Source organism: Eleutherodactylus coqui, chromosome 2 (assembly GCF_035609145.1).
Source record: "Eleutherodactylus coqui strain aEleCoq1 chromosome 2, aEleCoq1.hap1, whole genome shotgun sequence".
Lineage (NCBI taxonomy): Eukaryota > Metazoa > Chordata > Amphibia > Anura > Eleutherodactylidae > Eleutherodactylus > Eleutherodactylus coqui.
The window spans coordinates 203650982-203673552 of NC_089838.1; the positions used below are offsets into that span (position 1 = coordinate 203650982).

The 22571-nt window shown below is 44.9% G+C and overlaps 1 protein-coding gene and 1 long non-coding RNA gene across 4 annotated transcripts in view; one reads left to right on the forward strand and one right to left on the reverse strand.

Moving 5' to 3' along the window:
* Positions 1 to 15595, reverse strand: part of ETFA (electron transfer flavoprotein subunit alpha) — a 40775-nt gene extending 25180 nt beyond the window's left edge. Inside the window, exons 1-5 of the mRNA XM_066592256.1 lie at positions 15457 to 15595; positions 15233 to 15379; positions 9398 to 9479; positions 8020 to 8102; positions 7135 to 7234 (exon numbers count right to left, since the gene is read on the reverse strand). Of these exons, the coding sequence (XP_066448353.1) occupies positions 7135 to 7234; positions 8020 to 8102; positions 9398 to 9479; positions 15233 to 15379; positions 15457 to 15492 (448 nt within the window). The 5' untranslated portion in view covers positions 15493 to 15595. The remainder of the gene's footprint in view (positions 1 to 7134; positions 7235 to 8019; positions 8103 to 9397; positions 9480 to 15232; positions 15380 to 15456) is intronic.
* Positions 15596 to 15620: 25 nt separating this feature from the next.
* Positions 15621 to 18783, forward strand: LOC136612130 (uncharacterized). Of its 3 annotated transcripts, none has more exons than XR_010790356.1 (4): positions 15621 to 15846; positions 17977 to 18122; positions 18352 to 18450; positions 18544 to 18783. It is a non-coding gene; the product is annotated as an uncharacterized lncRNA (long non-coding RNA). The 3 variants fall into 3 exon arrangements; XR_010790357.1 differs by lacking the exon at positions 15621 to 15846 and adding an exon at positions 15872 to 15889; XR_010790358.1 differs by lacking the exon at positions 15621 to 15846 and adding an exon at positions 16490 to 16506.
* The last annotated feature ends 3788 nt before the right edge of the window (positions 18784 to 22571 follow it).

Here is a 22571-nt window from a genome sequence, read left to right on the forward strand (position 1 = left end):
TAAGGAATTTATCATGTCTATCAGCAAGAATAGAGGTTAGTTTTTCGTTTATTAAGTACCAGTCTAGCCTTCGTTTGACTTCTCTGTGGCCAGGAAGAAAAAAAAGAAATCAACTTCCTGGAGTCGTGGGGGGGGGGGGGGGGGGTATTGTTTATCCGTTTGTTTAGGAGCGCCTCCCAAGGGTCTTTGCGGATGTTGTGGCCTGTGACTGAGTATATTAGAGAGTAGATTCTTATCCAGAGCCTCTTGACCCGCGGGCAGGTCCACCAAGTGTGGAGCATGTCTCCTGGAGTTAGGCAGCCGCGAAAACAGTTGGGAGAACATCTGGGGATTGCGTGGGCTACGCAATCAGGAGTTAGATACCAGCGGAGTAGGACTTTAAAGGATGTTTCCTACATTAGTATGTTTCTGGCGCTACCGTTAGTGGACTCCCATATCTGGGCCTGTTCTTCCTCAGATAGAGTTTTGCCGAGGTCCCTTTCCCAGCGGGCTACATATGGTAGTTGAACTCTAAAGGAGGAATGCACTAGGTCTGAGTATATTTGCGATAGGAGGCCTCTTGCGTGCGGATTTTTGTAGCAGCGTCTCTCGACTGAGGTTAGTGTCAGCGGGGAGTTTGTGTTCTTAAGAAGGGAGGATACAAAAGGTTTCACTTGCAGGTAGCTAAAAATTTCTGAGGATGGTAAGTTGAACATGATGGACTTTTAAGATGCAGAGAAAGAGGAGTCAACATTTAGGATACAATAGGTTTGAGCTCCACTTCAAAAAGAAATGTACTTGCACCTTTCTGTTTAGAAGACTTTGGAAAGCAGACATATGGTCACCTGTTGGAATGTAGACATGCGGTCACCTCTATTAGAATAGTATAAAAAGGTCCCCTTTTCTCAAGTCAAATTGCAAGCTTTGGCGAGAGAATGAGGACATGTCACATCTGCTGAATGCCTAGAAGGGAGGGAAACCTTTGGCGACGGGATGGGGAGGTGTCACGCCTGTCGGTCTACTGTAGAAGACACTATCTTAGCACTGCTTGGCTTTCCTGGTTGCAGGTTCAGATAGGCCGACTTCCCAGTGATGTTCCTGCTAATATGTAAGCTGTGATCACTTATGTCCCATTTACACACAACGAGTGTCGTTTGAACGAATGACTTTATGACCTTTATTTTAAAATGCTGAGCATTTACACGTATAGATAATCGTTTGAAATCCTCGCCATTTCCCTCGTTATCTATGTAAACACTGTATATGTTTTTTGGTCATGTGGGTGAGTGTTTAATGAGAAGAATCTCTAGGCTGGAGGTTTTATTTTGGGGCAAAGAAAAACCCATTGTCTTCTGCAGGCATAAGTCATTGTGTTTAGCTGGGCAAACAATCACCCCTCACCTCAAGACTGAACTACTGAATGAAAGACTGAACAACTGAATGAATGACCTTTAAACCCTACGACAATCGAACAAACTAACTATTTTTATGCAGGCTGAAACTCAGCGCTAAATGCCAAGTGAACTTCTCCCCCTTCCTATATCAATACCGTGTGAATGTTGACCAATCATAAAATCAAAAAGGAGAAATGCATAAACCAAAGTGGGTTTTGAAACTACACAAGAAAATGTTATGGTTAAAGGTTTACATGTAATACAATTTATATTGTCCTGCGAGACCTACTTGCTACTATTTTAATATATGAGCAAACTTTAATAAAAAGTGATTAAACATAAGTGACGATTATCACTCACTTTCGCTCGTTTGAACAAATTTTGAGCGATAATTGTTGCATGTAAATGGGCCTTTAGCTAATATGATACAAGATGTAACCTTTAAACTTGACTAATGATTTAATTAGCAATCTTTATACTTTGTCCAACTTTTTATACTTATTATATCTATACACAAAAAGGATAAAAGTGACAGACATCACATCTATTCACCACTATGTCCGATCACCTCATTTTAATAAATTATTGTTAAACCTTCCATATTGTCATACTCTCTTTAAAGTGTAATCTAAACCTTAAAAGTCTTGCTCCTCGCACCTCGGAGCCATTAGTGTCACAGCTGGAAGAAAGCTGTATAAAATGGCACATATCCAGAGCAGCAGCTGGCAGGGCAAGAAGTTGCCAATGCACAAACAGCTGGTGGTGGACATTATGGTTAGAGCGCCAGCGTACTAAAAGGACTTGTGGCATCGTCACCAAACACAGAAGCAACTCAACTGTCCAACGTCCATGTTCATGGCACAAACTGCACTACATCTGCTCATTCCCTCAAGAACGAAGGCCATTTGGAAAGCTATCAAGGGTAATCTTCAAGTTTCCAAGCTTTTAGGTCTCATTATATGAGGAGCCAGCTGCCATGTTCCCTCTGTCTTGGGACCATATGGGACACACATTTACCAAGAAAATAAATAAAAACAAATATAATCGCCATAGATAACATCAAAGTCCACAAGAGAACTTGTACTCGCAGAACTCTTGTTCTCTACCACTATGGATCAATACACTTGCCATTTGTGCGACAGCTGTACCGGGCGGCCCAGAGCTTCCCTCCTGGGACAGTGTTGGTGGAGCTGGATATTCTGTAGTGTCCTCCCACCGGGATTTCTCATCCCAAGGACACGGATTGTATGTTGTTGTGACGAGCTCTCAGAACAGCAGGATGTATTAATATTTAAAAAGGACATGAGGGGAGAGAGCACTTGATATAACTTGGTGATGGAGATGTACAGATGGGATGAACTCAATAACTGGGTATTTTTCCAAGCATAAAGTTATTGGCCGCATGTAAGCAGAAGTGTACAACCATATCTATGAACTAGACAATAGTCACATGTAAGCAGAAGTGTACAACCATATCTATGAACTAGACAATAGTCACATGTAAGCAGAAGTGTACAACCATATCTATGAACTAGACAATAGTCACATGTAAGCAGAAGTGTACAACCATATCTATGAACTAGACAATAGTCACATGTAAGCAGAAGTGTACAACCATATCTATGAACTAGACAATGGTCACATGGAAGAGTCTAATAAGACATACAGCTCTTAACTGTAACTTCAGACATTAGGCAATTACTACTGTGGATAAAAGGCAGCAATTCTGCAAAAATGTAATGCGTACTTATGAGGATTGTTATACAAGAAATATTCGGCTAATAATTGGGCAGTCAATAATCAGGATCACATAACTTTTGCTCAGGTCAATGTAAATAGTTGTATAACAATTTATAGTGTACAAACATAGCATGGACATCTGACTATTCAGTAATGACCACAATTGTTTGCAGATTTTCTACGGTTCATTTGGTGCAAATAGCCATTCTAGCAAAAGGCTTAAAAGGGGTTGCACCAAAATTACAAGTCATTCCCTATCTATAGGATAGGGGATAACTTGCTGATTGATAGGGGTATCACCACTGAGATCCCCACCAGTCTCAAGAAAGTAGTACTCCCTTTGTCCCCCTCTGCCCGTCACCGCAGGGTCGCTTCTCCCTCTGCAAATGTCAGAACAAATGAAGTGATGGCCGAGAATGTGCAGACGGTGCTCCATTAACTTCAGGGAGGGCCAGCTATCTCAGGTAGGCACACTGAAAACAAATAGGGCACCAGCATGTTTACATGACCACTGCTCCTCTTTTCTCTTCAGTGCAGGGGGTGCAGCAAAATCGCAGTGGGGATAACAGGGGACACAGAACCCCCATTATTGGGATTGTTAGGGGGAATCAGTAAGATATCTCCAATACTTTGTAGGGTAGGGGATAAAGGGGTTGTACCAGAATTGAAAGGTAAGTGGTGACTAAACTTTTAAAAACACTTTTCACATGTCATAAGTTTTGAACAGCGGGGGTCCAAGTGCTGAGACCCCCATTGATCGCTAAAACGAATGAGAAAAGGTGCTCAGCCGTTCCAGTTTGGCTGCTTCTGTTAAAATTAGAGCAGTGTATGAGCTCCATAGACAGTCCATCCACTGCTTGCAATGACCACTGAACAGGCACAGAGTTCAAACGGGTGCTCTTGTTCATTTGTTTTACCAATTAGTAGAGGTCTCAGCACCTGGAACCCCACCATTGAGAGCTTCTGACAGGTCACTATGACATTACGAAAGTTTTTGAAAGGTTTAGTTATACTTTAGCTGAAGGCAGATGGGCTTATTAAGGATTCATATCAGACGGATCCAGAATACACGGACACATGGCGGCTGAGGTGAGGAATTAGCTATAGCGGTCATGTGAAAAATGAACACAATATCATAGTTTCCCTTATTTGCAAGGACTGGAACGGATTGGATCGTGTCAACGTCTTTGAACAGTAGGAATAGAGAGGTGGAGAGTAATGACTTTTTTATTTTTACTTGAAAACACCATTCTCTACCCTGAAGCACAATTTTATAAGTGACAGAAAAGGCCTTTAAAATGTGGAAGGGAAGTCCTTTAATGAAAGCTGGGTGCACAGCTCTTCCATCTGAAAACTATTTCCATAGCACCACTTCTGTAACAAGCACCGGTGTAACTATAGGGGATGCGGTTGCACCCGGACCCAGGAGCCTTAGGGGGCCCATAAGGCCTCTCTTCTCCATATAAAGAGCCCAGTACTATGAATAAAGCATTATAGTTGGGGCCCTGTTACAGGTTTTGCATTGGGGACCAGGAGCTTAATGTTACGGCTCTGGTAACAACTCTCCAAATATAGAGCTTCATTTCTCATTCTTGGATAGTGGGTGGTATGGTATAAAACACCCATTCACCCCATAGGGCTAACCCTGCATCAAAAACACTAAAAGTTATGCAATATCAAGAATTTTAAAACCACAATTTGCACAATTAACATACAGCATATTTTAGTAAACAAAACAAACATGAAGCATGTATTTACCATTTTACATTTTGTATACAGAATAGTCTACATATAGTAACTTTGTACATACATTGCATTATCTATCTTGTGCTGACCCCGACTTACAGTCTGTATTATAACTTGAGCTGCACTCACAGTTCTACAAGTTTCAGTGATTAACCCCTTAAGGACATGGCCCTTTTTTTCCATTTTCGTTTTTTCCTTCCCCCCCCCTCCTTTTAAAAAATCATAACTCTTATTTATCCATCGATGTAGATATCTGAGGGCTTGTATTTTTCCAATGGTACTGTTTAATGCACCATATAATGTATAGCAAAAGGCTTTTTTTGTTTTTTTACTTTTATTTTTCTTTAGGATTAGTAAAACTTTTTACAACTTATTTTTCCATAGTTTTTTTAGTCCCCAGAGGGTATAAGAACTTACGATACCTTGATCACTCCTGTAGTATGATGTAATGCCATAGCATTACATCATACCGCGATCTAATAGGCACTCTGCAATGACAGCCCAGGGGTCTTTCAGAAGGCCCTGGCTGCCATAATAACCGCACGGTAACCAGCAATACCATCACAGGTGGCTGTACGGGATCCCCGAACATCAGTTGGGGCATTCAGATGCAATTGTCAGAATTGATAGCAGCATTTAAAGAGTTAACAGCTCCGATGAGCGGTGTGGCTTATCGGAGCTGTTGCAGGTAGGTGTCAGCTGTAAGAAACAGCCAGTACCCACGTTGCAAGTAGCCAGATCGATCCGCGATCCCCCTCCATACATGCACCATAGCTACAGGACGTAACTGTACATCCTGTGGCATTAAGGGGGTTAAAGCCCTCAGCATTCCTTGCAAGTTCAAGATCTACACAAAGATTTCTGATATAATGATATGAACAAATAACTGTCCCACTATATTTAAGGAGGTGTTCAGGATGGGTCTGTTGACAAGCTTATAATAGTTTCAAATGACAACTAGCTGAACTGTGAACATAAGTAATATAAGACTAGCAAAAGACGTTATGCAGGATATTTACAAAAATACTCAGCTTTAATGTAGAATATATACAGGATGGTATTTATAAGTGGACATATGCTAAATATTCAGAGGAAGAAGTACATGCACAGTACAGGAAGACAGCTGTCAATCAGCAGAAGGGAAGTTCACCAAACAGAAAGGGGACATTTATTGCCACCGGCGTTTCATTTACCAGTCAGTGCTTAACATTCCTAATATAGGAAGAGCCACGCACCTCTTAATATATTAGGCACATCATGGCTGCTCTGTGCGCCTACACGGAAGTCTACACCAGCTAGGAGTTGGAGTAGATTTCTGGTATAATTTAAGCCAGTCTCTTGCATAAATTATACATAAATGTGTCAGTCCGGGTAGGCTATGCCCCTATACTGACAAGCCAACTCCTTTTTAGGAAAATGAAAGAGCACTGGGTACCTGTCAAAAAGTTGCAACATTTTTGTGCAAACACACTTTTTTCTCCCTTCTAAATACAAAAAAAAGGCCATCTACATCTCCACCAAAGACTACAGAGGCACCACATGCTGCAGTGCAGAAAAGAGCTTCTTAAAAGTACTTAAAGTAAAAAACTAATAATAATGATCATAAGGGTCTAATTTGTGCTCAGATACAATTTTGGGGCAAAAGTCAGGAGTGGATCTAGCAAAAAGGGAAAGTACCCCCCAGGAATGGATTTCTCTGGTATCAATATATTGGCTTTAGCTCAAAAGAATAAAAAAAATTAAAGAAAATTTAAAAGTGATAAAAGAAAAAAAAATAAGGTTTGCTTCACCCCTTTCACCAGAAAGAACACGGCTCCAGTTCATTAGCCATGTCTTGTGTGGTAGCACAGCCCCATTTCATGTGAATACTGCAAGACCAGGCACAATCGTCGGACAGCAAAGGCAGCGCCGTTTCTAAGGGATAGGGGGAAAATGCCAGATCTTTAAACTTTGGTCAATTCCTTTAGAAGAATCAAAATTCAGACACTTACTATTGAACTACATTATGCAGACCTTTTACCTTCAACACATGTAATGACTGATGGACTAAAAGAATTGACAGGAGTTTCAATCTCCCATGGATCTGAATGATAAAACTGAGAACTACTGAAGAATGGTGCACTTTGGCATCAGCTTAAGTCCAAAAAATAAGTAGGAGGTTTGAAAGATCAGTAATAATTACTTTAGTTTTTGTTATATAAGACATACTGCAGAGAATGTGCGGACCCATCGTAAGCTACACGTGCAAAAATATATATAAAAATAGGTTTCTTACCAGCATAGATTGCCCTCACAAACGTATCCGGTGACTTAATGTCAATTACATCTGATATTGGGGCTACGTCAAGCTTTGCTGCTACTCTGGGCAGTAGACTCTGCAAAGCAACACACAAGCAAACTTACGCAAATACAATCATGAAGGTCAGTGTAAAAGGTTTTTTTTTATTACTCCTCTTATACATCTAAAATGAAAATTTAAGTAATTCTGCAATTATCTGTTCAGCATCTTCAGCTTCCTACATCTCCATGGTAAAATACGAATAAACTGCGAAGCCTGAACGTGCAATCACACTCACATCCATCTGTCCTCTACTTCTTAGCAACCTACATGTAATGTCAGCAAGAAGAAGGGGCAAGATAGATGGCAATAGGATAGCAAGATCAGACCACACACTGTTTGTAGTCGGCTTTTATTATGGAAACATATGGGTCTGCATAGGAGCTGTAGACAGAAAATGACCCGGGAATCTTCGCATAAACGATTTGCAGTACTACTTCTTTGTAAACAGTAGATACATTAGATCAATTTTGGGGAAAAAAAAAAAAGTTGTACCTTCCATTGAAAGTGCAGCCTGAGGAAACCCTCATTACAATGCATTTCTAGACCAGAGGGGAAAGGGTTAACAGGGGAGCCCAATACTACACGGTTCATTCCTGTTAGGCTGAATGTTAGCCAGTGCACCCCTTGCCTGCAGCCTCATACCCTTCCCACTCTAGTTTAGATACATTCACAAATCGTAAGACAGGGTTTTCAGAGGTTGCATGAACAGTGGACATGTTGTTGACTTCCCGGACATTGCCTTTAAGGGCATATATAAAGATGCATAGTCTAGGTCCATTTAGCTTTACTTTAAATACAGAATCAATAAAGGCCACTCACTTTTCCAAAGGCGGATGCTCCCGCACAGATGTGAGTGAAACTGAACTGCTTCTGGGCTTCCAAAACCAAGGGAGTCAGCTCCTCTAATAATAAAAGTCACAGGTGGGACATGTCAGCACTGAATTCATACAGTTGTAAAGTCTACTAATGCAGATTAAATGAAATCTGTCATGGTGATAGGCTCCATAAACCACTGCTAACAGAAGGCAGGCGTCATGCAGACACGCAAGACCACAAATCATTTTGACATGAAAATGCAGACAGATGGGATATCAGCTTTTTCAGATCCTGTAAGCTGTATGGAAGTAAGCAGTTGTGCAAAGGCCCTTTTACACGCAAAAATAATCTTTCAAACAGCTGAAAGGTTTAGCAATGTATTTGCATAAAGTATTTATAGCCATTAACACTTTATCATCTTCATTTGCATGTAAAAGGACCTCCAGGAGTCCTTTTTCACAGGGACAGCCTCTGATTAAACACACACCCAGCTGTGTAAACAGCTGCCAACACTTTCCATTCTCCTCCTCCTGGGTAGTGTAAACATGGCGTGAGGAGAACATCCTGCAGTCTTTTGAAAGATGAGCGAAATACATTAAAACGGAATATATTTGCCTAGTCTTTCAGAGGTGTGAACAATGGATTTTAAGGGAAGTAAAATCCATTATTTAAATGAAAAGTGCACGATGCCCGCGTTTACATTAACTAATTTTCGGCTGTTTGGACGAATTTTGAGCGATAATCGTTGCGTGTAAAAAAAGTTTTAATACATGCTGGTCTAGGCTGCCAGTCGTTCCGCACTTCATGACCGACATCTACACCCCCACTCAAAAGACAAGGTGAGGGGTAGACAGCCTGGACCAGTATGAGCTGTAAGACCACCCATCAGATGGATTGCGGCTCACTTACATACAGCGTCAACGAACACCAATATCTATTCACTTACCTAAACTTTCATGTCAAAATGAGATAGGGTCCTGCCTGCATGCATAGCTCCTGCCTGCTGTTGGCAGTGCTTTATGGCACTGTTTCTCAACTCCAGTCCTCAGGGACCCCCAAGCAGGTCATGTTTTCAGGATATCCTATGGTAAGAACACCTGTGGCAATGTCCGAGGCGCTGACAATAATTACATCACCTGTGCAACACTGAGGAAATCCAGAAAACATGACCTGTTGGGGTACCTGAGGACTGGAGATGGGGAACACTGCTTTATGGCATATTGTTGCGACATACTTTCTGTAATGTAAATTGCAGATCACAGTGAGATGCAGACATCTCAAATCTCATAATGGAGATATAGAAATTAAAAGAAAAAAGGGAAGGTAAGAAATGAGAGAAACAATTGTGCTAAGTCTAGATACTAAAATAAATACTTCAGACCTGGCAGAAAACCCTTGTATGCTTCATGCTGAGCAACAAATAGCTTTGAAACGCCTTGTACTTTTGCCAATTGCTCCGCTACCTGTAAATGTAACCAGATTAAAATTAAAAGGAAATAAAGCAACATATAAACCAGAAATAAGAAGCAAAGCAAACATTGTAACAATATCACACATTGAATTAGGATATGTGGAATTTTCCACATAAAATCCGCCTGCAAAACGGCATCAGTAATCTTCAGGTATTCTGCCATAGTTTTGCTGCAGATCCACATGTGGGAGTTGCCCCGTCAATGGGCACAATCTGCGTGTGGAATTTCCAATGCATTTCTGCGGAACAAAGTGGCATGTCAATCCTATTTGAGGATGCACGCAGAAACATGTTGGAGATTCCACACGTGGATTTTGACCATTCACACTTATATAGCCTGTCTGGATATCCCTAGCTTGGGGATGCGGATCCACAGATTAATTATTGCTATAGCATACAGGTTATAAATTCTCCGCCTAAAACAGTGCACTTTCAGACACTCCCACCATATATGTATTGGGGTGCCCGAAACCCCATAATTTTTTACAACACATTGAAGAGGTTTCAGGGAACATCTTGGATAACTTGACCGGAACCAAATAGCATCTCAGGAAAGCATAACTCGCCTACACTAACGCCATGGGGTTGGACCCGATGACCCTGGAGGTCCCTTGCAACTCTACCATTCTATGATAATTGAAATCTTAGCCGACCTTGTAACCACATCTTGCTATTGTCAAACTGAGAAGGTCTTAAAAAAAACAAAAAACCTCATGTTCCCACAAAGACACACGTGGGAGTTTATCCTTAAGAGTGGCGAAGATTGCCTATATTTTAGTTAAAAGGCGAAGGATTGTTAAAGGGGTTGTCCAGTTACTGGACAAGCCCTTTTCAATAGGACCCCCTAAACAGATAAACTTACCCCTTCGTGGTCACCAGGATCCAGTGCTACAGCCAGGTTTGTTGTGACAGATGTCACAGGAAATCATGTGATAGCTGCAGCGTAACATTCTTGGATTCATGACACTACGCATGAGCGCGCCAAAGCCAGGAGAACCGGCAATGATGCTGCAGCCTTTCATTGGCTACAACATCCCGTCACAGGAATCAGCAGGACTGCACCAGGCTGCATTGCTGGATCCCAGTGGCTGTATTGGGGCAAGTATACGTCTGTGTTACTTTCACACAGGGAATCTTATTAAAAAGGGATTGTCCGGTAACCAAACAACCTCTTTAAAACAGAGGCCTTCAACACATGTATATATGAAGAAATCTGTGGAGGTAGATTTTAAAGAACAGAAGAAATGATGTGTCTGATGAAATCTAAACAATTTCGCTTTTGGCATTTTATATATAGCTTAAAAAAATAAAAATATACAAGATTTAATACTCAATCGACGTATGAAGTTACCCATCTGGTACAGACTTTAAACTAAGGCCTCGTGTCCACTGGCTAATTCTATTTACAAAATCCGTGCGGGTGTCCCGCACGTGTGATCCGCGCCCATAGTGATGCATTGGACACCTGCAGGTAAGTAAATACCTGCGGATGTCATTTTTTTCTGCCGCGCGGATCGCACGTGCGGGAAATCACCCACAGCATGCTCCATTTTCTGCGGGTTTCCAGCACAGACGGCTCCCGAAGGCTTCCATTGAAGCCTATGGAAACCGTCCGGATCCGCGGCACAGCCGCAGCTGAATTTTTGTTCTACCGCGGGAGCATGGGAGAGCAGGAGTTTAAAAAAAAATGCACGGCACATGCGCGCAGCACGCTGCTGGCGTTCCGAGCACATTCGCCGGGCCGAAGAAAGAAGATCCAGTCAGAACGGAGGGAAGATCCGCAGCGTCCGGACAGGTAAGTAAAATCTTATTTTCAGGCCCCATGTCTGTGGGGAAAGAGGGACCCGCTGCGGGATTCTGCATGGAGAACCTGCGCGGGCCCGAATTTTCTAGTGGATATGAGGCCTAACAACTTAGCTCTTATGTCCATGGGAAAAATATGGCCTGCGTGGATTTCTGCTGCAGATTTCCGCAACTTTAAATTGTCTTTCATTTTGCATACGGGAGAGCCATTGAGATAGGGGACAATTGAGCTCACCCGTGCGTGATTCGCGTTAAAATGGAGCATACTGCATCCCCCCCCTCCCCCGCGCGTGAAATTTGCAAATCACTTAAAATACCATCCGTGCCTATTTAATTAACTGTGGATGGTCAATGCTTTCCTATGATATGCGGATTTGATAAATATAATTTCCCCGTAGACATGAGGCCTTAAATGCTTACAGTCCAAGCAGGACATTGTGTTTTTGTAACAATCTTGCAGTAGTATAAGGCCTCATGTCCACTAGAAAAATACAATCCGCGCAGAATCTGCCGCGGATTTCCGCGGCGGATTCTGCCCGGATTTGCTTTAAATGGTATTTTTTGCATGCAGATATCCGCACACATTGCTATCAATGTGATAGCAATGTTGCCGATCCGCGCAGAATCCGCGACAGAATGGAGCATGCCGCGTTTTTTCTCCCGCACGTGAAAAACGCAATTCTTTTAAAATGCCATCCGCGGGTGCAAAAATCAATTTAATGGACCGCGGATCGCCAATGATTCCCTATGGGCAAAATCCGCTGTGGAATCCGCAATTCCATTTAGCTAGTGGACATGAGGCCTAAAAGAATTGCATTTTTCACACGAGGGAGAAAAAACGCGGCATGCTCCATTCTGCCGCAGATTCTGTGCGAATTGTATTTTTCTAGTGGACATGAGGCCTAGGGGGAGATTTTAAAAAAAAAAAACCCAAAAAAACCACTGAACGCATCCTACAGAGAATACAGGAGTCAGCATAAAATAATAAGTCATTGCTTAGGTTTAATAATGACAATAGGTCAATCAGAATTGAAGGTGATGACATTTGTGCCATTGAGGGATGCGAGTAAGCTCTACATAAGTGTGCAGGATAAGGCCAATATCACATCTGAGAGGTCCCATCGCAGATCCGGGCCAAAATATCAGAAGAAAAAGCAACACTTGCATGCCGCAGTTTTTCGTCTGTCCAAAAGCCAGGTAGCTGAACAGAAACCAAACAGACCCCATTATAGTCAATGGGGTATGTTCGGCGCAGTTCGATCCCATCCTGAGATGGATCTGTTCGGCCGCGGGAATTCCCCTTTCCTGCTCCCCGAAGCGAGAAGGAAAGCGGAACCCTGAGCGCAGATGTGAAACCATCCTAATTCTCCCACTAGGAATCCCAAACATTCCTCAATAACTATGTAATTTATGTATGGTTCACTGTGAAAACTGCCACAGACAAAAGATTATGGAGCAGATTGATGAAAACTTACTAAAAAAAAACAAAAAAAAAAAAAAAGGGTCTTTGTTGCTCAAAGCAACCAACCAAAAAGAAGCTTTCCTTTTTTTTATAGCAGTATGAGGAATGAAAGCTGAGCTGTGATTGGTTGATACTGGCAACAGAGACCGTTTCATAAATCTCCCCTTATGTCTACTGAACCATCACACCTCTCATCAAAGTGTCAAGAAGCGACCACCAAACACGCGTCTGACTCTGTGTGCCACAAACATGTATTCAGTTGAACATATATTTATGAACACATAGTAACATAGTAGGTTAGACAATGTCCATCTAGTTCAGCCTATTTTAACCCCTAGTTGATCCAGAGGAAGGCAAAAACCCCAAGAGGCAGAAGCCAATTAGTCCATTTGAGGGAAAATTCCTTCCTGACTCCATAATGGCAATCAGAATAATCCCGGGATCAACCTTTGATAATTCCTACCTGAATATAAGACTTGGAACTACAAACCCGCTGGTCAGCTAATGTCTATATCCTGTAATATCATAGCGTTCTAGGCAGGCATCTAGTCCCCTCTTAAACTCCTCTATGGATTTTGCCATCACCACGTCCTCAGGCAGAGGGTTCCACAGTCTCACTGCTCTTACAGTAAATGACACTCTTCTATGTTGGTGATGAAACCTTCTTTCCTCTAGACATAGAGGATGTCCTCTTGTTACCGTCGCAGTCCTGGGTATAAACAGATCATGGGAGAGATCCTTGTATCGTCCCCTAATGTACTTATACGTAGTTATTTGATCGCCCCTTAACCGTCTTTTTTCCAGGGTAAATATCCCAATTTTGATAGCCTCTCTGGGTATTCCAGTCCCGTCATTCCATGTATTAGTTTAGTTGCCCTTCTTTGAACCCCCTCCAATACCGTAACATCTTTCCTGAGCACCGATGTCCAGAGCTGTGCGCAGTATTCCATGTGGGGCCTGACAAGTGCCTTATATAGTGGAAGAATAATGTTCTCATGCCTCGCCCCTATACCTCTTTTAATGCACCCCAAGACTTTATTAGCTTTTGCAGCAGCTGACTGGCATTGGTTACTCCAGTTTAGTCTACAATCCACTAGTACCCCCAGGTCCTCTTCCATATCACTTTTCCCTAGCAGTACCCCATTTAATTTATATTGGTGATATCTGATAACAAAGTCAAAGGGAATATTGGAATAAATATGGTGAAGAACGTGTACCGACTAAATCCTGTATTCACCAGTTGCAAGCCTGAGGAAAGCGAAGTTATTTCTGTAACCGATTAATTCAAATTAATTCAAAAAAATCTGCTGCCACCAAGACTATCAGATCAGACATCACGCAATAACTTCTTGAAGGGCCATGTATTCAGCAATAAGCTGTGAACAACCTGCACCCCCAGAGAAGTGATAGAGCGGGAGGTTGCTGCCATTATAAATGTGGCCAATATATAGTCACACAATAAGATGCTTGGATGCTGGAGGGGCCATTTTCAGCCTATGTTTTAGGCCACCTGCAGACGTCCAGGTCGGATCCGGCTGCGAGAACTCCGACCCGAGCGTCTGCAGAGAGCAGCGTGACACTCACCTGCTCCCGCAGCCCCGGCTCTTTCATGTGCCAGCTGCCGGACAGCCGGTGCATGTGCAGAGCGGAGCCGGTGAGTGACGTTTCTGTACGGAGCTCTGCGAGGCCCGCACAGAAATAGAGCATGCCGCGATTTGTTTGCCGTGCGGCCAAATCATGGCTGTCTGCCTAGGATTGCGTTTGTTAACGCAATCCTATAGCAGCTTCCAGGGGCGGAAATTCCGCCCGTCTGCAGGTGGCCTTAGGAGGACCTTGTTTTGCAACATAGACGGTAAATACAGATCAATTTCCATGGGGAATCATGCAAACATTAGAAATCATTGAAGAATGTTTGTGTTTCGTAGTGGTTCACCCGGTGTGATCGGAGTTAAGGATGTGGAATTGTCAAATTGGGAAGTCCCAATCTACCTAACAGTTCAGGAGGAAATAAAGTATTTCTACATCTCCTTGCCCCCGTAGAAGTAATAAAATACATTTCTGTAAGGCCGGTCCCACATAACCGGATTTGAATTGTGGATTCTGCGATTGCCGTCTGCGCAGACGGTCCACGGTAAAATACAGGCTTTGAAAGGCGTGTATTTTCGAATTTTCCCTCACAATGGTATTCCACGAGTGGAAGACAAATCGCAGCATGCTCTATTTTCCCACGGAATCTGCGCGGACGGCGTGCATCAGTGTCAATGGAGGCGTGCGACTGGAAGCCCTATGCAATTAACATGGTGTATGGGCTGCGGGTACCCACAACATCACTAAGCAACGGCACGATGACAACCAGCGGGTACTGTAAACGCTGCCACAGATATGGCCAAAAGACAACAACAGAAGGTATCCTGCGACAGAAGGGCGATGGCTCCACGCCCCGCGTTATTCTACTTGAACCCTCACCCCTTAGCACCCACCTTAGAGCAGTCGGTCCCGGCCACCAAGCAGCTGACATCTCCCCCCAGCCTCTTGGCAGCAGTGATTGCACTCAGGGTGATGGGGGTCACTTGCTGGGTGTCGTGCTCGGCAATAACCAGCGTGCTCAGCAACCTGCGGAGGGAGGACTAAACAAGGAGGTGCATTAGATACGAGTGCTGTATATAACACAGCCTTACGACATCACACAGGACATAACGCTCACCCCCCGCTGGGTGCCCGTACTCAGCGCCCGGTACATGCCGCCGGACAGAGGTGACCGACTAGAGCCGTGTAAACCACGGGACGGCGCACGAGAATGACGTCACGCCACCCTGACAGTGCCGGGGGCATATTAGTAGTTTACACTGCGGTTATTCCTGCTGCCGATTCCAGCCAATGAGGTGGCTGGAATCGGCACCATGTGACCTCCCATTGTGCACGAGCAGTACAGTTCAGCTGCCGTGCACGATGAGAGCTGTGCCCGCGCCCACGTGACCGGTGACGTCACCGGTACTTGAATTTGCCCGCGAATTCCAAGCCTACAGAGGAAGCTGATGGTTGGAGCCTTTTATACTACTTTCAACGTGGGAGAGGAAGATTTCTGCGCTGTGTGGTGAGTACCTACCTGAGATTAATGTGCTGTGCTGCTACGTGTGGTGAGTACCTACCTGAGATTAATGTGCTGTGCTGCTACGTGTGGTGAGTACCTACCTGAGATTAATGTGCTGTGCTGCTACGTGTGGTGAGTACCTACCTGAGATTAATGCGCTGTGTGCTGAGTACCTACCTGAGATTAATGTGCTGAGTACCTACCTGAGATTAATGCGCTGTGTGGTGAGTACCTACCTGAGATTAGTGCGCTGTGTGGTGAGTACCTACCTGAGATTTCTGCGCTGTGTGGTGAGTACCTACCTGAGATTAATGCGCTGTGCTGCTACGTGTGGTGAGTACCTACCTGAGATTAATGTGCTGTGCTGCTACGTGTGGTGAGTACCTACCTGAGATTAATGTGCTGTGCTGCTACGTGTGGTGAGTACCTACCTGAGATTAATGTGCTGTGCTGCTACGTGTGGTGAGTACCTACCTGAGATTAATGTGCTGTGCTGCTACGTGTGGTGAGTACCTACCTGAGATTAATGCGCTGTGTGCTGAGTACCTACCTGAGATTAATGTGCTGAGTACCTACCTGAGATTAATGCGCTGTGTGGTGAGTACCTACCTGAGATTAGTGCGCTGTGTGGTGAGTACCTACCTGAGATTTCTGCGCTGTGTGGTGAGTACCTACCTGAGATTAATGCGCTGTGCTGCTACGTGTGGTGAGTACCTACCTGAGATTAATGTGCTGTGCTGCTACGTGTGGTGAGTACCTACCTGAGATTAATGTGCTGTGCTGCTACGTGTGGTGAGTACCTACCTGAGATTAATGTGCTGTGCTGCTACGTGTGGTGAGTACCTACCTGAGATTAATGCGCTGTGTGCTGAGTACCTACCTGAGATTAATGCGCTGAGTACCTACCTGAGATTAATGCGCTGTGTGTGGTGAGTACCTACCTGAGATTAATGCGCTGTGTGTGGTGAGTACCTACCTGAGATTAATGCGCTGTGTGTGGTGAGTACCTACCTGAGATTAATGCGCTGTGTGGTGAGTACCTACCTGAGATTAATGCGCTGTGTGCTGAGTACCTACCTGAGATTAATGCGCTGTGTGCTGAGTACCTACCTGAGATTAATGCGCTGTGTGCTGAGTACCTACCTGAGATTAATGCGCTGTGTGCTGAGTACCTACCTGAGATTAATGCGCTGTGTGCTGAGTACCTACCTGAGATTAATGCGCTGTGTGCTGAGTACCTACCTGAGATTAATGCGCTGTGTGGTGAGTACCTACCTGAGATTAATGCGCTGTGTGGTGTGTACCTACCTGAGATTAATGCGCTGTGTGTGGTGAGTACCTACCTGAGATTAATGCGCTGTGTGTGGTGAGTACCTACCTGAGATTAATGCGCTGTGTGTGGTGAGTACCTACCTGAGATTAATGCGCTGTGTGTGGTGAGTACCTACCTGAGATTAATGCGCTGTGTGTGGTGAGTACCTACCTGAGATTAATGCGCTGTGTGTGGTGAGTACCTACCTGAGATTAATGCGCTGTGTGTGGTGAGTACCTACCTGAGATTAATGCGCTGTGTGTGGTGAGTACCTACCTGAGATTAATGCGCTGTGTGTGGTGAGTACCTACCTGAGATTAATGCGCTGTGTGTGGTGAGTACCTACCTGAGATTAATGCGCTGTGTGTGGTGAGTACCTACCTGAGATTAATGCGCTGTGTGTGGTGAGTACCTACCTGAGATTAATGCGCTGTGTGTGGTGAGTACCTACCTGAGATTAATGCGCTGTGTGTGGTGAGTACCTACCTGAGATTAATGCGCTGTGTGTGGTGAGTACCTACCTGAGATTAATGCGCTGTGTGTGGTGAGTACCTACCTGAGATTAATGCGCTGTGTGTGGTGAGTACCTACCTGAGATTAATGCGCTGTGTGTGGTGAGTACCTACCTGAGATTAATGCGCTGTGTGTGGTGAGTACCTACCTGAGATTAATGCGCTGTGTGTGGTGAGTACCTACCTGAGATTAATGCGCTGTGTGTGGTGAGTACCTACCTGAGATTAATGCGCTGTGCGCTACGTCTGATGAGTACGTCACCTGAAATTTGCGCGACGCCACCTGACGCAACCTGTCTTTTTTTGCAGATTTGTGCGCTACGTGGGGAGACGCGGCCACCCGAGATTTGTGCGCTTTTTTTTGCAAACTTACGTGTGGAGATGATCCTGACGTTTGGACGCGTTTTGAGAAGAATTTCGCTTCGCTTGCACACAAGCTGACATAACTCGTCGAGGTAAGCTGCTGCATCTGCTAAAATTTTCATTGCGTGCATCTGCTCATACGTGCTTATTTTGCGCATATTTGCAGGTTTTCGTGTGTGCGTACGTGTATATATAATATATGATTCTTCTGACCAGGTTGGGGGAGTAGTGGTCAATGTAAGTGGGTAGAGCGGATCTAGGGATCAGTAATACTGGTGTGATGTGACTGTTAACCTGCTGATTTTTCGTTATTTCCTGCAGATCTGACGTCCTTGAGAATGGGAAGGCTGGCGGACAGTGAAGAGACCCTCGACGTTCAGCAATCTTGAAACCCTTCGTTTTATGGACTGCTTTTTGCCGGTGACTCACCTTTTTTTTTTTTTTTTTTGGTATTTTTGGATAGACTAAGCTTTTATTTATTTTCTTGCAAACTTTTTTCCTTCTTCTTTACAGGTGAGCTGATAAGTTATTTCAAGATTACCACACTGCGTTTGCTCACAATCGTTGTTGAAGCAGCAGAGAGACTGGCGGTCCTAGATGTTGGCTCAGTAGGACGCTTTCAAGATGGGCATGTTTGCAAATCGACGTGATTCTTACATTGTTTTTTCTGTGCCTTGTTGTACTTCGTTTAAGTGGTAAAAATGGGCAGTTAGAAGTTGTGTATATTAATTAAAATTAAGAATATTGACAACATTTTGAATAACTTGTAATTTTTTAACATTTGCAAATGTTATATCTCATATGTGCAAGCATACTCTACAAATCTTTGCCAACATATATTTCCATCTGTTCACTTTATTCTGGACGCACATTTGCAAAAACATCTTTTGTTTGGAACCATTTAGGAGACATTCAAGTTGAACCTCATTTTTCCTCATTTTGCTAAATCCTTTTTCCTCCACCGAGCCAAGATTGCAAAGGCTCGTGGGTGTCAGAATACATACCCCCTAAAATGGCCCTATTTTACAAAGTACACCCCTTAATGTGTTCACTGAGTGGTGTGAGGAGTATTTAGATCCCACATTTTCAGGAATTAATGGAATTATGATTAAAAAAAATTATAATAAGGCTTTATTTCGGCTAATGTGCTATTCTAAATTTTTTTCCACCAAAAATCATCATTTTCATGTGCACTGACACCCCAAAATGGATACCCCTGTTTGTATTGTTTTCAGAAATGTACCCATTGTGGCCCTAATGTTATGTTAGTATGCACAAATGGGACCCAAAATGTAATCAGTACTATGTGGCTTTCTGAACAGACTGTTATGATCGTGTGGGCAGATTTAGCAGACTGCCAACACCATCGTGACCAAAGGAGTAGTAGTCTAGTAGTATACATGCACACAGGAGATTCACATGGAATCCATGCCACTGACCCTGTGCTAAAGAGGGGGGGGGTGTGTGTCGACAGTGGCCCAACCTAAGCATATACATCCCCAAATAAGAGGGCGGCCCAGCGGTCTTCGGAACTGGGCCATAGCTGATCCTAGGAGCCACAGAACAGGACACACGCATGGCATATAACAGAGACGGAACAGAATACACAGAGATAGAAAACACTGCATACAGAAGCCAAAAATGCAACCACTACTAACAGGCTGATTATAAAGAACAGGTATTACTTGACATTGTAGACAAAACGTGAAGCTAGCAGGCGAACTTCTAAGCTCCTGGTTATACCGCTAGTCCCTACACTAACCATGAGTCCAGGAGACCCGGACAATACTGCCCACTTGGCCTGTAGCAGCAGCCACAATGCATACTCGAGTATAGCCGATCCCAGTGTTAGCCGAGGTACCTAATATTACCCCTTGCCTTATACTCAAGTCAATAATTGACCCCAGGTTTTTGGGGTAAAAGTTGGTACCTTGGCTTATACTCAGGTCGGCTTAGACTGAAGTATATCTGATTACATACAAAAACCTAATGAAATAAGAGCAATCGTTGCATGCAAAGCATTAACCCTTTCCAATCCACTTATTTTTTCTCACCCATTCTCCCCAGCTCCAAATAAATTGGTTCTGGGGAGAATGGGTGAGAAAAAATACACTTTCCCTGCACCCTCCTGAGCTGACAGAGTTCAGGAGGGTGCAGGGAGGGACCTGCTTACCTGTCCGGCGTCTTCAGTACTCTCCTTCTGCCTCCCGGTTCGGCGATCATGTGACTGCTGGGGTCAGGTAACACCGGCGGTCACATGATCGCCGGCCAGAATCTATGCATTACATAGCGCTAAGTAATGTGTAAAGGAGAAGGCAGAAAGGATTAAAATCCCTTTCTGCCTTCTCCTCGGGGGTCTTCGATGAGGACCAGTGCAGGAGTGCATCTGCACCCGATGTGCCTGACGATCGGTTGCAGATCCACTCCTGCACTGCAGTGTCGGGCCTGCCCCGACATTGGAGGGAAATTATGATGTCGGGGCAGGCCCGACATTGGACTGGAAAGGGTTAACAGCGGGAATCTGTTGTCTCACCCATCCCCTCTGTGGCTGCGGGAGGCCAACTGTCATTAGCAACAGTCTTCAGCAGTAGATGGTGTGGGCTCAGATCTGTAGGATGTAGATGCAAGTCCATTCCAGAAAGCTGCTTCCTAACATATACATACATTCACGTGCTGCGGTGGCAAGGGGTTAAAAGGGTTCCCTGGGACTCCAGTACTGATGATCTATGCGCAGTGAAGTGGTGATCTGCCTCCCAGAATCCCTGCCAATCAGCTGATGACGAGTGCGCACCGCTGCCACTTCAGTCTATGCCAGACGCAGCACCGTACATTTCCGGCTGTACACGCCTGCATAGGATTGCATTTCAATACGCAATCCTATGCAGAAGGCCGTGGTTTGTCTACGCGAAATCACGCGCAGAAAACAAACCGCGCCATGCTCTAATTCTGTGCGGGGTTCGCAGAGCCCCGTACAGAAACGCCACTCGCTGGCTGCCGGCTCTGCGCATGTGCCGTCTGCTGGCACATGAGTCAGAGCTGCGGGAGCGGGCGAGTTCCGCACTGCTCTCTGCAGGCGCTCAGGTCGGGTCCCGTAGCGAGCAGCTGGATGCGACACGGCCGTCTGCAGGCGGCCTTAGGCCTCATGTCCACTGGAAAAATACAATCCGCGTAGAATCAGCTTTCTATTGTATAATTTTTGCATGCAGATATCCGCACACATTGCTGTCAATGTGATAGCAATGTGGCCGATCCGCGGTAAAATGGAGCATGCCGCGGTTTTTTCTCCCACGCATGAAAAACGCAATTCTATTAAAATTCCATCCGCGGGTGCAAAAATCAGTTTAATGGACGGGATGGCAAATGATTCCCTAGGGGCAAATCCGCTGCGGAAACCGCAATTCCATTTTGCTAGTGGACATGAGGCCCTAGGGCTCCTTCCCACAGACGGATCTACCGTGTTTCCCCGAAAGTAAGACAGTGTCTTTCTTTTTATCCCCAAAAGCCCCACTATGTCTTACTTTCGGGGTATGTCTTATATTGGAAAATGGAGCATGAAAAAATCTGGCCCATGCTCCATTTTCATGCGGGTCTCCCGGGACACAAAAATCAAATTGTACTCACACGCTCTGGTTCTTCTCTTCGCCGCAGCGCCATCTTCTCTCAGTCGCGGCCGGATCATTTTGCTTCGGCCCGGCGCATGTGCGGGGCACGTCACCGACGTCATCATGCACATCCGCCGAGCCGAAGAAAGAAGATCCGGCCGCGACGAGAGAAGATGACGCCGCAGCGAAGGAAGTATCCGGAGCGTGTGAGGTAAGTTAATTCTGATTTATTCCTATTTTCAGCGCTCATGTCCGTGGGGCAGGAGGGACCCGCTGCAGATTCTACATGGAGAATCCGTAGCGGGCCTGATTTTCCCCGTGGACATGAGGCCAAAGGCGGCAGACGCGGTGACGTATGGAGGGGGGGCGGCGCGCAGCTACCGTAGATGAGAGGGAGGCGGCAATACCCCCGTGTTTCCCCGAAAGTAAGACATATGTCTTACTTTCGGGGTACGGCTTACATTGGCCGACCCCCCTGAAACCCCCGATACGTCTTACAATCGGTGGGTGTCTTACTATCGGGGAAACACGGTATTCAACCTAATAGCTCAATGCTTACGGTGCGTAATTTCACAGCGGAATTCCGCACCGTAAAATGCCGCGGGTATACGCGCGGACGGCTTCCATTGCAGTCTGTGGAAGCCGTCCATTCACGCTATTTTCCGCTGTAGCACAGCGGAAAATAGCGTGAAACCGCCTCTACGCCTACCGCCAGCCGCGTCACATGCCGCTGCGGTGCGTCTCACGCTCTATTACCCATGCGCACTGAGGCGTCATGCGGGACTCCGGAACCAGAGGTAGGTATTGGGGTCTCTTGGGGCTGCCGTGATGGGCTCCGCCCCGGAATTCCATGGCGGAGCTCGTCGCAGCCGGCTTTACAGCGTGGGTAATCAGGAGCCTGAAAACATAAATAAGGTAAAACAAAAAAACAAATTCAAA